General features: G+C 44.5%; 1 protein-coding gene across 1 annotated transcript in view; it reads left to right on the top strand.

The window, feature by feature from the left end:
- The window catches only part of mad1l1 (mitotic arrest deficient 1 like 1), an 86,453-nt gene that overhangs the window by 9,887 nt on the left and 58,209 nt on the right, over window positions 1–18,357 (top strand). Inside the window, exons 10-15 of the mRNA XM_080462991.1 lie at window positions 403–489; window positions 1,203–1,347; window positions 6,495–6,635; window positions 6,941–6,997; window positions 17,892–17,983; window positions 18,217–18,307. Of these exons, the coding sequence (XP_080319117.1) occupies window positions 403–489; window positions 1,203–1,347; window positions 6,495–6,635; window positions 6,941–6,997; window positions 17,892–17,983; window positions 18,217–18,307 (613 nt within the window). The remainder of the gene's footprint in view (window positions 1–402; window positions 490–1,202; window positions 1,348–6,494; window positions 6,636–6,940; window positions 6,998–17,891; window positions 17,984–18,216; window positions 18,308–18,357) is intronic.

Here is an 18,357-nt window from a genome sequence, read left to right as displayed (position 1 = left end):
TTCTCACAGCCATCTCCTTTACTGATCCATTAATGGTGCACAGGCTTAATAACAGGTTCCCTGTGACCTCTACTGCATCGACATGCGATAGCACAGAGTTTGTGTCGTTGTTGCAGGAATCGCCGTTTCATCCATCATCTGGTGCCTTTTAGTTACCTGTGTGCATTGTGTGTCAATCTGAGTTTGTTGTGCAGAGCGATGACCGGTATTTAGCCGACTCTCTTCCTCTCATCTGTCCCTCTGCTGCTGGCGCCAGTTTATTTCCCACCGTCCAACAAACAAAAGCTCACCGAAGCCCTGTCTTTTCCATCTATTCTGTCCTTTCTGCTCGCTCACTTGTATTGCATTTTGTGTGTGTGTGTGTGTGTGTGCTAACTGTTCTGCGCCGTCGTCTGTCGGCAGGAAACCAGAGGATCTGTCCAGGGAGGTGATTCAGATCCAGCAGAGGGAAATTGCTCTGAAAGAGCAGAACTACGCACTCAACAGCCGGTAACAAAAACATTGCTTTTCCCTGCACACAAAATCCCCCTCTTTATTTCCCTCTCTCTGCTTTCATACCCATTTTCCCTCTCTATCGCTTCTTTTCCCCTCATGTATCTATTAGAGCATATCTCAGAGAAGCCCTTAATTGTCACAAAGTTAATTAAACTGGTCCTGATTCTGATAGCACTCCTGACAGCGCGTGTGTGTGAATGCAAGAGAGGGAACTCACTAATTAAACTGGTCCTGTTTGGACGGAGGTGAAATCTGCAGGGAGGCCAGCAGCAGCTCATGCTCTAGTGTGCTCATGCCGCGGCTCCATCCAGCTAGGAGGGCTTCCATTAGCTAACAAGCGTTTCTCTGCTGCACAGCGTATTGGGCTCATTATGAAATATTAGAAACTGGAGAAAGCCGCGTGGGTGTGGGGAGGGCATGGCGAGGAAAGTTTGTGGTATAATTATTGCCCTTCGGAGTAATTATTGTCCTTTTGATCAGACGTGGCACAACCCCCCCCCAAATGGAAATTAGTAGGTGTCACTCAGGTGTGTTGTCTGTTAGGGAGTATTACTCTAAATTGACTAGGAATTGCTTGTCTGAGATTGTCTGAACATTCAGCACTAATCATCCTGTTTCCCTCTTTGCGTGCCCTCTCGCTCACCAGTAATTAACATGCACACATACACAAGATTGCTTCCCACCTATTAATTTACCCGGTGTGTCAGGGCGAGGAGCGTGGAGCAGGCTCAGTCGGCACTCCGCGCCGAGCTGACCCAGCAGCGCAGCAAGACCCTGGAGGAGACGAAGAAGAGGGAGACGCAGGACGGCCTCGTCCGGCGGCTGCAGAAGCGAGTGCTTTTGCTAACCAAGGTACCCCACAATAAGTATTTGCACCCTCACAACATTACGCATACATCTTCATATACCAGCCAGACAGATTCACCTGCAACAGTCTCAAGGCAGAAACTCCAAATCTCTCACTCTGATAGGCTGATGGATGCCACATTCTACCCTCCCCTGCTCTGCTCTGCGGCTCTAGACTAGACCTCCCCGTGATATTGATTTCCGAGCATGTGTGTGTGAATTCCCTGGTCATCATCTCTTAGCACACAAATCACAGCCCAGCACCATAAGCAGACACGACTAATAGAGCTCAGTCGATGCAGGATTGTTTTGGAAAACGTTTGCACTTTGTTACCAAGTTTTCACAGAGTGTGAATACTTGTTATATATCACGAAGTCACAGTGTGTTGTAAAAACTCCCCTTTAGTTGTTGAAGAATTTGCCTCTTTTCTAACGTTTTTGTCCATTTCTTTCATCAGTTTTCTATCATGAAATGTTCAACCAACAAAACCACAGAGTACTAATGGATTAAATACAAAAGGCTAAAACTAATGTCTAAACTCTAATGCAGTCAGCTACTGTTGTTGCTTACTGACCAAAAGTATTCTCGTGCATTTTGAAGTTTCTCCTTTTTTTTTTTTTTTTTTTTTTTATGAAGGCATTTTATAGCCTAAATTAACAAGTGACCTTCCACTCATAAATGTTTATAGCTGCTTCTTTCCCGTGTTTGACTTCTACTTTCCAAATAACTTTGTTGAAAGTTTAGTTCTTTTTTTTTCTGGTCTGTGTTTAACTTTCAGCTGTTCCTCTGTGAGGTAGCCACATTGGGTCATGTGATCCCGGGTTCGATTTAGGATGAACAAGGGGTTCCACACCTTCATTTTGTTTGGGTGCTGTTCACATTCACTTTTGAGACCGGCTCAAAATGTCCCACAATTACAGCTGCTGGTTTGGGAGCGCTGTCGCCCGAAACAAACACTGACCAGACAGGAAGTAACCTAAAGCCCGCAGTGGCTATGCTAATTAGCTCGTGGCTATTGGGTAGCCACAAAGAACCATGATATATAGTCTTCAGACCAGATATCAATGAGCGTCTTTCTCACTTCTTCTTCCTCTGTACTACAAGTCTGCCTGAGATATTTTCCAACTTTTTCTTTCTGCATGTGCTTCTTCTGATTCGCGCGTTTCGCTTAATTTGTTTACGAATTCATAGTGCATTACGTGACGTCCTCTACCCCCATCCTCTCAGCCCACCCGCGAGAAAGATGGTTTGTAAACAAACCAAGACCTAGCTTTTCAAGGGAACCAGAGATCACTTGTTACATCCGGTTCAGATTTCGTTCACATCACCCAAACGAAACGGATTCTCCCGAAAGAGAACTCTGGTCCGGATCACACAGGGGAATGTAAACACACCCTAAGATACCAGGTATACAAAGACCTGTATTACTGTTCCAAGGTGTACCGGATTGTTCTCTTCCATACAAACAAGCACACATTACATGGCACTCACGATTACAATACGTGGTACTTGAGTATAAGAAGTGTACGAATAGCCTTACACAAGCATACCGTTGATAGAATTGGCTCTCTGTGATACATGCCAACATGCCTGTAATGGGGAATATTTGCATTTATAGAGTTTAGATTTTTCCATGACAGAGGAGGCGTACATATCATTTCGCAAATTTCTCACCAGGTAATTGAAGTTTTTTTTTTTCTATTTTTTTATTTTTTTTATTTAACTCCCCATGGTAAAGAACTGTTTATTTTTTAAATCTATAGTTCCAATATGCGTCCCAACTTTACGGCGCAATCGGATGACGGGAGGGAATCAGTAGCTATTGGAAGCTGTATCTGGGAGAATTGACATTTGTGGTAAACATATGACTGAAATGATTTTTCCCTCACTTTTAATTGTTCTCCATTTTTTGTTGTATTGATTAGCCCATCAGTTAAATACCAACATGTCTGGCCTTTACAATGTATAGATCTCTTCTTGCTTTCATGTGGGAATGATTGTAGAAACAAACTGCTTTTATGCACGTTTGATTTCTCAAAAGTCTTTCAATTGAAATCAATCTATTAAGGTTGTGTCCCATTTAAGCTGCAAGCTGCACTTTTATGGGAAAGACTCGCTGACCCATCAGAGGCAGTCGGAGCTTCACGCACTAGATAAAACGGGTGACACAAAAGCAATTTTGACCCCCCAAAAAAAAAAAAATGATGAAAAGAGTAATGATAGTTTTCTCGCTCTGCTTGTCTGTGTGGCTTCAAATTGAGAGTTTTTATCAGGGAGGCACTGACAGATTTTTGATTAAGATTGAGTAAATTCCTTCGCACACTAATAGTCGGTAAACAGCCGAAGGGCTTGTTGATTTTTGTGTCTCGCAGCAAACGCGTACACGTTGACCCCTAAATGTGTTTGTACCTTTTGCGTTCTCTCTCTTTGTGTTTGTCTTCCTCTCGTGTGCAGGACCTCGCCGGCATTATGGGGCACTTTGTGTAATGTTGCGTGACTAATGACACTGTTGCTGTGCCAAAACAAATAATGATGAATTAAATGTTTCATGTTTTGTTTCATGTTTTTTTTTCCTCACCGTCATTTCTTTAAGGGATTTAATCATTTAATCATTTCTTTCTGACTTCACATTGAATCTTATTTATGTTATCAGGTGCGATCTGACATGAGAAAACAATTGCAGCTCGTTGACGGGTTTTTGCACGAAGGACTTCACAGTGCACGTTCAAGTCATTTTTGAAAAGGCAGCACCACTTGACAATCAACATATATTGAATGTCATTATCTTGAACTGCTATTTATCACCTGCCTCCAGTCTGGATTTCATACGCTTTACCAAATTAGCCCGGCTAATGATCGACGATTGAGCTTTCAATGACCCTCAACACTCAAGGATGGGTTTCAGCCAGTGTGCCTGTGAGATGTTTATTAAAAGGCTGATTGCCATGAAATGCCACCTGCTTTGCTTTTATCATGCAGTCGACCAGCACCGTGGAGGGGGGGGGGGGGGCTTCGTTTTACCACTCATGACTGACAGTGAATCTGCATTAATAAACAGGCAGTTTCATCTTGACATACATCAGGTGGTTTTCACTCACTGGAAACCAGCACAGGTTTTCTGGGTTAACACAAATTGAATGTACAGCTTTGTAGTTGATAGTGAAATCTTGATTTTTGATTTTGATAAAGACCAATTTTATTGACGATACATTTTTTTTCTGACTTTGTGGCGTCGCTTGGAGGCCTTTATCGTATCATGAGCCAGTGATCCAGGCTATTTTCCAGGTTCTCAAATGACCAGACTTCATTATTATTGCAATGCAGAGTACTTTCTATATATATGTTCTACATATATCTTTCCATCGCTTTGATATAAGCAGTGGAAATAACTTAGAAGTCCTACATTTATTCTAATGGCTCTCTGGGTGTTAACATAATGCTGTGCTTCTCAAATCAATAAACGTAAAAGCATTTTTAGGAGAAAAAAATTCCCTCTTTTAACAAAGTGGGAAAAAAATTATTTTAAACAGGGCAACCACATCCAGGGCAGTTTTAACCATTGTATTTTTTTTTTAAATATCACGAATGCTGGCACAATTACAGAAACTTTTAATTAACCTGTCAGATTGTCAGCACTGTTCATGTAAATATTGAGGAAACTTTCATATGTTTCGCTTGTGTATTTCTCCAGCCACGCCTCTCAGAACGAAGATTATGTCAGTCGTAAACGGGTCAGATTTGCTTTGTTGACTTTCGTGCCTGAGAAGAAAATTTTCAGTTTTGCACTGGGGTTTAAAGTAACGATTATAGTCATCACTGGTGCAGTCTTTTTCTCAGTTGGTTAGTTGTTTGGTCTTTAAAATGTCAGAAACTGATGAAAGATATTGACCTGTCTCCCACGAAGCACAACGAATGTGGAACACATGAAATGTCTAGTTATGTTTCCTCCAACAGTAAATGTAATCACGTACCTGAAGCTGGAAATGCTGATTAAAATTTAGAAATTGGTGTAATAGTTTTAAATTCTGTTTTGTTCTAGTTTAGGTGTTATGAGTGTTTTATGTCACTTTAATCTCTTAAAAGCCCTTGATGAAATCTACGGTCAAGTATGAAACATTAGCATATGTCAGAGTTTTATTAACTCTGTGGACAATGAATGCAGACTAGTTATTCAGAGTCAAAGTGGCTGAAATGGCCCATTGGTTAAGACAGTGTAGTGATTTAGCGGCAGTTTCAGGGCTCCGTTATGTTGCTTTGCAGCGGTGTGTTAATGGAAATTAACAGGCCATTTCCCCTCTTTCTTTTCCTGCTCCATCAATCTCAATCATATACACTCCTCCTCCTTGACAGTTCTTAATATGTACTCCAAATGCCTGACTACGTTTTAGACAGATTCTTTTTTTTATTTTTATTTTAAATGTCAGTTTTTTCTTTAAAAAGCTTCACACCGGGACACACAGGATTGTGAATGTGGCAAAGCTTGCTTTGAGACTGCGTGTCAGTTTGTTTGAGTGACTCTTGCAAAGATGTTAAAGTAAAGAGGTTTTCATCCTCTCTTCATCTTCACGGTGTGTTGATTTACTGGACCGGGCGGCATCGAGGACACGTCTTTGACTTCACCTGCAAAAGAGGAGAAAAGTTTCATTTGGAGTTCTCAAACGATCCCATCACATCCAGGATAATAGAGATGAGGCGGTATAATGTGACATGCTTCATTGGCAAAAAAACATTTCTCTGTCATGACTCCGCTCTAATGTTATGATTTATTCTTGATCCTTTTTGTCCACAAAGACATTTATCTTTGATTTGATTACTTCACGAGCAAGGGAAGCAGACGGGTGCCACCCAAAGTGTCTCTTGTCTCTGCTTGCATAAGAAGAGCCACAGCTGTCTCGTGCTTTGTTTCTAATTTACCCACGCATTTTCTGGTCATATTAGCACACCAAACAGTCATACGAGAGCGACAGAGACTAAAATCTTTCCAACATCTGAAAAGGCTTTGATATTCTGTGTTAAGTCATGTACATGCACACAAACATTGCATGTCTTGAGGCCACGGAATTCTGTCATGACGCTTCTTTTTTTATAAATTTTTTTCAAGCTTGCAGAGGGTTTATCGTTTCACCGAGGCATGCATGTGTTTGTTTTACAGGAGCGCGATGGGATGCGTGCCATACTGGAGTCCTATGACGGCGAGCTCGCGCACGCCGAGTACTCCCCTCAACTCGGCAAACGAGTCAAAGAGGCAGAGGAGGTGCTGCAGAGGACGCAGAGCCACAATGTAGAGATGGAGGTGGGTGGTGCCGAATTAGTTTTTCCCAAACCTTTTTGGAACAAGGCGTACCCAAATCATATTCTCTTTAGTCTTAGCATCACTAGAAAATATGGATCCACACATATGTAACCTGTTTGCGAGTTGCTAATTAAAGCGTGACGCACCGAGTCAGAGTGACGGAGGTCTGTATTGAAAAGTAAGAAAAACCAGACTTACAGTTCACAGAGAAGCTCTGCTCACAGTTAACACTGTAAACCAGCAGGATCAAGCCTGTCATTATATTCGGTGATGCATATTTATCACTTTTTTGTTTTTCATCTCAGGCCCAGCTGACCAAGGCACAAGAGGAAACGGGGCTACTGAAACTGCAGCTGCAAGCAGTAAGCGCGCACACACACACACACACACACACACACACACACACACACACACACACACACACACACACTTTTGGGTGAGTTGTTTTTTTTTTCCCCTCTGGTTCAGTGTTTGAAAATGAATCCCTTTATACTAACCAATAACTGAGGCCAGTTCACTTCAGGACTGGTGTCACAACATGTGACTCTCAGTGGTTCTCAATAACAAAATAAGAACACAATCAGCACGATCAGTAGCTAATAGCCCAGTGGTGTCAAACATGAGACTCGTAGGTCAAAACTGCCAATCTGGGCCACCAAGCAAATTGGAAACATTTCAAAGAAAAGACAGATTTTTTTTATTTATTTATTTATTTTTTCCCCCCAAACAAATTTTCTAAAAGTAGCAGATGCAACACTGAAACCTGAGTTGAGATATCAGTGATGCTGCCATGAAAGATGGCTACCTCACTGCTCGCAAATGAGACTAAAAGCCATGTTGTCAAGGTGAGTTTGTAAAAACACCCATAATGCAACGGCTATTGAAGTTTTTTGGACATTTCAATGTATTTTTAAAATTGGCTTCATGTTGAGATTGTAGGATTTTTCTTCAATAATTGTTTGGTTTTGTGAAAATATAAACATTTTCATCATATACAAGTTTACTTTTAGAGGTTATTACAACACTGTCACCGGTCCAGTCGATGCACTCAAATTGAAACTGGGTTGTATGTGTCTGCCTGTTCTTCTGAGATTTCTGAGATATACTTGTTAGAACAATTTGGATTATTATATGGCTCTATTTTGTTTGTCGGTGAGTGAGTGGTTATCTGCTGAGTGAGCTGCGATAGGCTTCATATTCCTATAAATCTAACCTGTTCAAAATGGTAAAGACAGAGGATAATCCCATTGTTCATATTAAAGTGTGATCAGGCAGATTAACCGCTGACTGGCTTTTGTGGCAACTGATATAATATGGCAGCACTCATGTCTGCAACATTTTAGCTTCATGATGGAGACGTGGTCTCTTCCATAATCTTTCTCATAATCTCTCTTTTACGTACGGTTAAATCAAAACAGGGTTGTTTGCTTAATTCGCAACATTAGAAATTGATTCATTAACCTCATTTACTTGATTCATGTTCACAGTTCCTGTGTGCATCAAGTGTTAGGTTGTGTGCAATCTGAGCACACAATCAGATTAAAACAACACACATTTTAATGATGGCCACTGGTGGAGCGGTGGCTGCTTCCCCTGCACAGGAGGTATCATCCATTGTTCAAATGTGATCCGGCAATGTTTCACCTCCTGAAATTAGGACACTTGTCTCACTTCTCTGGTGTAAAAATGAAACAAGATTCAGGCTGAACTCTGAACAGCATCAGATATGAGTCCAAACTAGGACCTGCCATGAAGGTGGCCTGGATCTGATTTGGGCTGCTTGTACCTGCAGTGTGAACAGGTAGTCCACAGAATCTGTCAAGCGCTCACATACTTTGTAACTTTTTTTTTTTTTTTTTTTTTTTTTTTTTTTTTTTGCCCTTGTCCTGTTCGGCAGCTTGGGCCAACAATATGATGTGATTGAGAGCCTTCGGAGTCAGAACAGTTTTTGGTCTTGCAACAGGGAGAGACCTGGAGTCTCCTCCTGTTGCCTTCTCCGTCAGAAGCTGGCATGGCTGCCGTACACGACCGGGGGGGAACGCACAAAGAGAGAGAGAAGAGAAGAGAGAGAAGAAAGTCGAGGGGGGAGGGGGGAGGGGGGTGGGGGGAAGGGGATAACATACAATGTCCTTGTTGTGCTACATATATTATTTGCAATAATCACACTCATCCAAATACTTTCCAACTGTTATTAGATTGAACCAGCCTGAGCAGCTCTATCTAGACAGTAAGATGATTTCCTAGATTTAACCAGCCTGAGCAGCTCTATCTAGACAGTAACGTGAAGCAGGAACATGAAATAACAAAGAGGCAACAACAAAAGAGGAACATGATTTTTAAAGTTTGAGCAAATGATGACAGACAACAAGCAACTTCAGAAGCACCTTTCGTGAGGAGTGAAAGTGTGTGTGTGTGTGTGTGCGTGTATGTGAGTGTGTGTGGCTTGTCCACTGGGTGTGGCCGGAACTGTTGTGGGGGGACCCGTGGTGACACCCCGGGGTCCGAGGCCACCGCGCCCGGACACCGCCACCCCGGCAGACAGAAGCCCCCCAGGCCCGGGGAGACCCCAGCGAACCACCCCAGAGAGCCCCGCCCCCGCCCAAAAAGCACCCGACGGAGAATGCAGAGAGGAATCCCCCCCAGGCAAGAGGGGCCCACAAGAGAAGGACAAAGGGCACAGGGCCCCAGGCCCCGACCCAAGCCGCCAAGCCGAGAAAAGGCCGGAGCAGGGCCCCCGGGCCGAGCGGGCCGAGAGCCCCCCCAACCCCGGCGGCGAGTCCCACCGCACCCCCGGGAACAGGCCCACCCACCGCCCCCCCCAACCCGGTAAGGCAGAGACGGCCCCAGCCGCCGCGCCCCGGACCAGCCCCGCCCCCAGACCCAGGAAAGCGAAGCCCGGCGCAGGCCCCGGTCGGAGAACAGTCAACTCTACACCCCCAGGAGCCTCATAATCCACCCGCCCCATAACCCCTCCCCCCGGGTCTTGATTGGGAATTGTGGGTGGTGCAAAGTCGGGGGGAGGACCCAGACCGCAATTAAGTAGCCTGGACCCCCCACCTAGGCACCGCCCCACTCTTCCCTATTGTGGGGTAATATAAGGTGAGGTAAGGCAGGGAGGGTTCTGAGGGAGGGGGTCCCCCCGTCGCTAGGACCTTGGCCCAGCTGGACCCCCCGCGCTGCCCCACCCCACCCCCCGAGCGGCCGGCCTAGGACCAGGGGGGCCACACCCCCCCAAACAAGGCGCCGCAAGGGGACCCGGGCAGGGAGCCCCCACCCCACCCAACGGCCAGACAGCAGAGTCCGAGACCCGCAGGGCCCAGTGCGAGCCCAGCCGGAGGCCAGTGGCCAGGGCACCCCCCCTCATTCGCCCACTCCACACAGCCCCACACCCCAACCCACACACCCCAACTCACACACCCCAACTCACACGCACACGCACACCCCTATCAGGCCCTGGAGGTCACTCTCAGTTAACCGTCCATCCAGAACCCGGAGCCCCCCCCGTACCCCGCTCCCCCCAATCCGGGAATGAGGCAGACCCGGAGCGCGGCAGCAGGGGCCAACCCGCCCCACCGGGGGAGGGGGCCAGAGGGAGGACCCACCCCCAGCGCCGCAGCGGGCACCCCCACCGGGAAGGGGGAGGCCCCGCACCCCCAGGGCCCGGACAACCCGCCCCCAACCTCCCCCCAGTCGACAGCCCAGCCGGGGCCCGACGCCCAGCCCCCCCATCCCGCCCCAGCGGGCCCGACCCCGGCCCAGAGCAGAGCCCCCCCCACATCCCCGCCCAGGACTCCCCAGGCCAGGCCGTAACCCTCCAGCATAGATGCCAGGACACCCCCGAGCCCACAGAGCCACCAACCACCAAAGCCACGACGCCCCAGCCACGGACGGTCCCCAGAGCCCCGGGGTGGAGCCACTACCCCCCCCCACAGGGCTACATGGTGTATTTAATTATTGGGGACCATGTGGACTCAAATTCTGTCAAATGATTTTTCCTACAAGCAGACATTCTCTCCAATGTGATGTGGTCTAGAAGTAAGTTTTTAAATAACTTTATATTCAAATTACTTTTGGATTTCCAGTTCATGAGGATCGCCTTTTTTGCGACGCTTAGGGAAACCAGGAGCATGCAGGACTCATTTTTTTCTCTTTTAATTTCTGTGAGATCTCCTAACAAGCAAAGTGAAGGTGAGACTGGAATAGGGTGGCCCAGGCATAACGATAAGTCTTCACAAATCTTTTGCCAGAACGTTTGGACTGGCGTACACAGCCAAAGTGCGTGTAGATAAGTATCTGGGAGATCACCTGTGCAGTTTGAACATATGTTAGTGGGAGTGAGCCCCATCTTGAACATCCTTTGTCCTGTGTAATGAACTCTATGAAGGACCTTGTATTGTATGAGCTGTATATTGGGGTTTTTGCTCATTTTGAATGTATTTGTACAGATTTCTGACCAAAACGTTGGGTCTCTGTTGATGTTGAGATCTTCTTCCCATTTGAATGTGGGAAGGGATATTGAGATATTTGAACCTGACAGGATTGAGATAATTTTAGAAAGAGGTTTAGGTGCTGAGATCTTCAGGAGGTTTGTCACTGTCTGAGGTAAGTTCAAGTTAATCTGTTCTAGTTTGAACTTAGTTTGTATTATTGACTTAAGCTGAAGATATTCCAGATAGTTGTTTTGACTGATACCATATGTTTCTATTAGTTCATTAAATGGAATAAAAGAGTTATTGGAGATAAGTTGTTCTAAGTGTCTTATTCCTTTATTTTGCCATCTTGGGAAGTTTATTGGTTTTTTTCTTTGCAGGATGTCGGGATTGTTCCAGATGGGTGTGAGTTTGCAGGGAATGAGTGTAGATCCATTTATTTTAAGAAATTCCCACCAAGCTGTCAGCGACGTGTTTATATTGATGCTTTTGAAGCAGCTGTGCTTTTTGATGTCAGGACTGAAGAAGGGAAGATCTCTGACTTGGAGATCTTCACAGAATGTTTTTTCAACGTCTAGCCAGCCTTCATCTAGGGGTTTCTGATTGATCCATTTTACAACATAAAGTAGTTTATTGGCCAGATAATAATTATAAAAATTTGGGAGTTCTAAACCACCTTGGTCCTTGGTGTTCTGGAGTGTTTTTAAACTTATACGTGATGGTTTATTTTTCCATAAGAATTTTGAGACATGAGAATCAAGAGTGTTAAACCAGGTTTTTGGTGGTTTTGCTGGGATCATTGAGAAGATGTAGTTAATTTTAGGCAAGATCATCATTTTGATTGTTGCTACTCTCCCCATAAGTGAAATTGGGAGTGTCCTCCATCGAGTGAGGTCCTCCTCTATTGCTTTAATAAGGGGGGTGTAGTTTAAGTGTACCAAGTCTGAGAGTTTGGCTGAGACGTTAATGCCGAGATATTTGATGTTCCCTGGTTTTAGTAGGGTGTTAGGTGTCTGCTGAAATGTAGAGTTGATAGGCAAGACTACTGATTTGTTCCAATTTATAGAATATTCTGAGATTGAGGAGAATCTGTCTATCAACCCTATTGTTTCTGGAAGAGAGGTCTGTGCGTTTTGCAGGAAAATTAGCACATCATCCGCATAGAGACATATTTTATGTGTTATATTTGCTGTTCGTATTCCTTTTATGTTATTATTCTGTCTGATGGCTGCTGCTAGTGGTTCGATGAAAATTGCAAAGAGAGATGGTGAGAGTGGACACCCCTGTCGGGTGCCTCTCTCAAGATTGAACCTTGAGGACATTTGGTCATTGGTTTTAACACAGGCACTGGGTGAGGTATACAGTATTTTTATCCAGGAAAGGTAATATTCTCTAAATCCAAATTTCCGTAGTGTAGCAAGTAGAAATTTCCAATTTACCCTATCAAAGGCTTTTTCTGCATCTAAGGAGGTGATAATGGCTTTTTGTTTATTGTGGTGGCAGTGGTCTATAAGATTAATTAATCTACGTGTATTATTAGTGGAGTGTCGTCCTTTAATAAACCCAGTTTGATCTGGGTGTATGATGTGGGGTGTGATTTTTTCCAGTCTGCTTGCTAATGTTTTACTAATTATTTTAAGATCTACATTGATTAGTGATATCGGCCGATAGCTAGATGGTAGTGTGGGATCTTTATCCGGTTTTAGAAGAAGACTGATATTTGCACAGTTCATATGTTGGGGGAGAGTTGAAGATTCTTTAATTTCCTCAATTATTCTGAAAAAAATAGGTGAGAGTAAAGACCATAATTCTTTGTAAAATTCAGTGGGGTATCCATCAGGTCCTGGAGCTTTACCATCAGGCATGTGCTGGAGAGCTTCCTGCAGTTCTTCTACTGAGATGGAAGCTTCTAGACCTTGGATCTGTTCTTCTTTTAATTTTGGGAGGTTGACTGTGCTCAGAAAGCTCTCTATTTCAGATTGTGAAGGATCAATTTGTGAAGAGTAAAGTTTTTTGTAATATTCTCTGAAAGTATTGTTTATTTCTTGTGGGTTAAAAGTGATTTTACCATTTTGAGTTTGGACTGAGGGGATTGTACATTTTTCTTTATTTCGTTTTAACTGATTGGCTAAAAGTTTGCTGGATTTATTACCATGTTCAAAGTTCTCCCAGCGTAGTCTCTGCAGTTGAAATTGTGTTTTATGTTCAATTATTTTGTTCAACTCTATTTTAAATTTTCTTAGTTCCATTAATAGGCTGTCGTCTTTGCAGGCAGCATGAGCTGTTTCCATGGTTTTGATTTTATCTTCCAGTTCTTTCTCCTTTTTTTTTTCTCTTTTGGTCTTGTATGAGGAGTAAGAAATGATTTTACCTCTCATGACAACTTTAGCTGTCTCCCAGAGGACGCAGGGAGAGACACCAGGCAGGTCATTTGTTTCTAAAAAGATTGTCCATTGTTTTTTAAAGAATGTGAGGAAATCTGGATCCTTAAGCAGTGACGTGTTAAATCTCCACTGTCTAATAGGAGGGGTGATTGTTCTATTAGTAACTGTCATAGTGACAGGTGCATGGTCACTGATAGTAATGGGGTGAATCTGTGTGTCCAAGATGTCTTTAATCACTGATTTACTCACCAGAAAGTAATCTAAGCGCGAATAAGATTGGTGCACTGCTGAGTAGAAGGTGTACTCTTTAAGAGTGGGATGAGAGGTGCGCCAGGCGTCGCAAAGACCATAGTCACTCATGTACTGCTGGACTATGTCTGTAGATTCCCAGTGTCGGGTGTTTGCTGCTTTACTAGCTCTGTCTACTTGTTGATTGAAGGCAATGTTGAGGTCTCCTCCCACTATCAGTGTTTTATCAGAGTGTGTTGAGAGGGTGGTGAAGAAATTATGATAGAAGGAGGGGTCATCAACATTTGGGCCGTAGATGTTTGCGATACACATCTCTATGTTCTGAAGAGAGATGTGAATAATTATAAATCTTCCCTCTGGATCTGTGATTGTGTCTTTACACGAGAATTGTATTTTATTGTTGATTAATATAGCTACGCCTCTCTGCTTGGAGTTAAAACAAGCTGAGTATGTGTGAGGGAATTGTGGTGATATCAATTTGTGATGTCCTGTTGTAGGTGTGTGTGTCTCTTGTAACAAGACAATGTCTGCCTGTAGTTTGTTTAAGTGTTCAAAAACTTTTTGTCTTTTTATTTGCGTGCCCATTCCTCGTACATTCCAGGTGACAAACCTGAGCGTGTTTCTAGCTACACTCATCTTCTAGGTGGGTTCTCTAATGCTGTATGTGTGGGTGTGTGTGTGTATGTGTGTCCGCGTGCGTGTATGGGTGTGTTTGTGTGTGTGTGTGTGCATGCGTGAGTGTGTGCGTGTATATGTGTCCGCATGTGTGTTTGACTAGGTGCATGCGTTTGTGTGCGTGTGTGCATGCGTGCATCTTTGTATGTGTCTGTCTGCATGTGTGTGTGTGTGTGAGTGTGTGTGGATGCATATATCTGTGCGTGTGTACTTAGGATCCCTAAGTCTGACTGGCTATTCAAACGTAGTAGTGTGTGTCTGTCAGTATATGAGTGTGTGATATGGTGACAGTTGGATTGTGATGTTGAGGTTTTAATGTGGTGAAAACAGTGGAAGTGTATTGTTATCAAAACAAGGGAGGGGGGGTGGAAATAGAAAAGAAAAGTGAGAAACCAAAAACAGAAAAAGAACCAATTCAAACCCATAGGTGACATTTAGCGGTGACGTAACGAGTGCTTTTTTTTTTTTTTAATTATATCCGTGCTTTTTTTTTTTTTTTTTTTTTTTTTTTTTAATATCCCAGTGCTGACAGTGCAAGTCCATAATAATTATTACTACCGCAATATAGCAAACATCGTGTACATTAATGATGTAATACTAATTAGCTTCGCTTTAATATACGTTGTTCATGATGTTTACTGATGTTACAGTTAAACTCTTACCTGGACCTGAGTAAACCTGTGATGTGTGTGTGTTAGAGTGGTCATACTCAGCTTGTGAGGACCATCAGTAGAGCCAGGGAGTGACAGCGGGGTCTCGGAACAGCTGGCCGTTGACATAGAGCCTGTCCACGGTGATGACGGCCCGGGATCCCTCAGCGATTAACTTCCTTCTTACCGGAAAAAGCAGGCGGCGGCGGTCCAGGATCTCCTTCGGGAACTGGTCGTTGACACTGAAGTCCGTCCCTCGTAGCTCCCTGCCGCGACTCTTCACCTGCTCTTTCTGTTTGAAATGGTCAAACTTGGCGACGATGGGCCGCGGGCGCTGGTTGTCCTGTCGTCTTCCTCCCAGGCGGTGGACGCGGGCGAAGGTGATCTTGCTCACGGTGTCGGCTGGAAGCTTCAGACTTACCTGCATGAAGTCCCGCAGCGACGCCTCGGTGTCTTCTTCCGCCCGCTCCGGCAGACCCGCGAAGACGAGGTTGTCCCGCATGCTCCGACTCTGAAGATCGAGAATGGACTCCTTCATCTTCTTGTTGTCCTGCGTCAGCCCGGTCAGTCCTTTATTGAGTGACTTCACCTCGTCCCGAAGTCCCTGGTTCTCAGTGGTCAGTTCCACCACCTGCCGCTGGCTGAATTCCAGCGAGTCCCGGAGAGCCTGAAACTCGCGGTGGAGCACCTCGACCAGGGCGAGCCGGGCATCGAAGCTGGACAGCTTGGTGTTAATGCTGTCCAGGATGTCCTCGAATTGTTTGGACGGCGGGGAACTCATGGGTGAAGAGCTCTCCGGCCGGCTTCTTTTAGATGCCGCGGCTTGAGGTGTTTTAGGCATGACGAGACGGTCGTAGCACTCGTCCAAGTAAGCTTGAAGTTCTTCGATCGTTTCTTCTTCCAGCGTTGTTTGTGATCTTAATTTCCCTTTTGTTATTTTGTTTTGTTTTGTTTTTTCCTTCCGTCAGACGGAAAAGTTTGTACTACAGGCAGGGTGCCGCCATGTTGGATTGCACTCGATGACGTCACACTCGAATTACTCACTGCGCATGTCAGAAACCTGTCTGCCTGTTCTTCTGAGATTTCTGAGATATACTTGTTAGAACAATTTGGATTATTATATGGCTCTATTTTGTTTGTCGGTGAGTGAGTGGTTATCTGCTGAGTGAGCTGCGATAGGCTTCATATTCCTATAAATCTAACCTGTTCAAAATGGTAAAGACAGAGGATAATCCCATTGTTCATATTAAAGTGTGATCAGGCAGATTAACCGCTGACTGGCTTTTGTGGCAACTGATATAATATGGCAGCACTCATGTCTGCAACATTTTAGCTTCATGATGGAGACGTGGTCTCTTCCATAATCTTTCTCATAATCTCTCTTTTACGTACGGTTAAATCAAAACAGGGTTGTTTGCTTAATTCGCAACATTAGAAATTGATTCATTAACCTCATTTACTTGATTCATGTTCACAGTTCCTGTGTGCATCAAGTGTTAGGTTGTGTGCAATCTGAGCACACAATCAGATTAAAACAACACACATTTTAATGATGGCCACTGGTGGAGCGGTGGCTGCTTCCCCTGCACAGGAGGTATCATCCATTGTTCAAATGTGATCCGGCAATGTTTCACCTCCTGAAATTAGGACACTTGTCTCACTTCTCTGGTGTAAAAATGAAACAAGATTCAGGCTGAACTCTGAACAGCATCAGATATGAGTCCAAACTAGGACCTGCCATGAAGGTGGCCTGGATCTGATTTGGGCTGCTTGTACCTGCAGTGTGAACAGGTAGTCCACAGAATCTGTCAAGCGCTCACATACTTTGTAACTTAAGTCATTAGCAGTTGTGCTGTCTCAGGGACCTTTTTAGTCACGGCTGTTATCCTGGCAGGTGCACCGAGAGTCAAAGCTGCTCTGATGCCTCTGTGACTAACCTGCCAACGAAAATCATTATTTTCCACTGCGCTCAACAATGGAGCTGAAGCTGAAGACCTTTTCAAAGGGACAGTCCTATTTGCCTGCATGCTGTTGAATTATTGTACACCTTGCTGGCTTACGAGTTTGTATATAGGAGGACGGAGTATGTCTTCCTTCCTCCTGTATCTCATTCTGTTGGAGTGATGGAAAAACCAACAACAACGGAGTTTTCTCCCTTTTTTATCGTGAGTGAACTGGACTGGAGTTGTAAAGTCTCAGTAATTTGCCTGAATATAGAGGTAGAATAATTTCCTAGCTTTATTTATTGGACCTATCTGAACTTGAGGTTATGATCATTACATAATATTTGAAAACAGAATTTGTTTAAAGCTTTGGCAGTTGTGACCTAAACCGATTTTTGGGTTTGTTCTGTGATCCCCCCCCCCCCCCCTTTTTTTTTTTGTGGCTCCATGCTGCCAAGGTGACATCAACATACCCATGGCAATGAGTATTGGCGTGTGAAATCCACCTGTCTGGTATAGCAGTAATTACTTATCCATCCTAGGAAGACTGAGGGCGAGGATGCACCGAGAGACAGGCAGATGCTGTCAGAAAAGGAGGGAAATTGGCGTGAAAATGGAAATGAGGGATAATTGCAGAGACGAGAGCGAGATCAGAGGAAAGACTTAACTAGCTAAGAGGCACGCAGACTCGAAACAAGTACAAGAGGAAACAAGACTGGAACATTGTGAAATGGAAAGTAAGTCAGTGAAGTAATGGTGCGGAACAGATACATCCATTGGTCTTGATGCCTGTCTAGAATTGATAACAGCCCACCGCAACGCACTGCTCGGGATTAATCTGCAGGCGAAGGGCTTCTGCCAGGAACTCTACCAAAGGTGGTCCCTCCACAGTGCACCAGGCTCATTTTCTTCCTTTCTGATCCAGGTGGAGCTGGAGCTGGAGTCCCTGAAGAATCAGCAGGCCGCGGCTGCTGATGGAAACTCTTCGGCGACCAAAGAGGAGGTCAACATCCTCAGGTAGTTTTAGCGCACTCAACCTGTCGCGACAACGGTTCAAAACCGAGGGCATGAAAAATTCATGACTGTACCGAAGGTGGATTAACTCCCCAGACCTCCTATCCGTACCTGAGTAGGGCTGTAGCTCCAAGATTAACCTACTCCGTCAACAACATGCACAGTTATTATGCGACATGGTAGATAGCAGTTACAAAAAAAAAAAAAAAAGGTCACTGTGTGTGTGTCTTTTTCAGACAGAAAATTGAAGATTTGGAGATGGAGCAGCAGCGGTTGGAGGAACAGAATAATGTCCTGGAGATGAGACTGGAGAGACACAACCTACAGGTAGATACCTGAAAACTTCTATCCAACTGCTTCCCGTGATGGATTTACTC

Source organism: Lipophrys pholis, assembly GCF_963383615.2.
Source record: "Lipophrys pholis genome assembly, chromosome: 5".
NCBI lineage: Eukaryota > Metazoa > Chordata > Actinopteri > Blenniiformes > Blenniidae > Lipophrys > Lipophrys pholis.
This window is presented reverse-complemented; position numbering and strand designations above follow the sequence as displayed.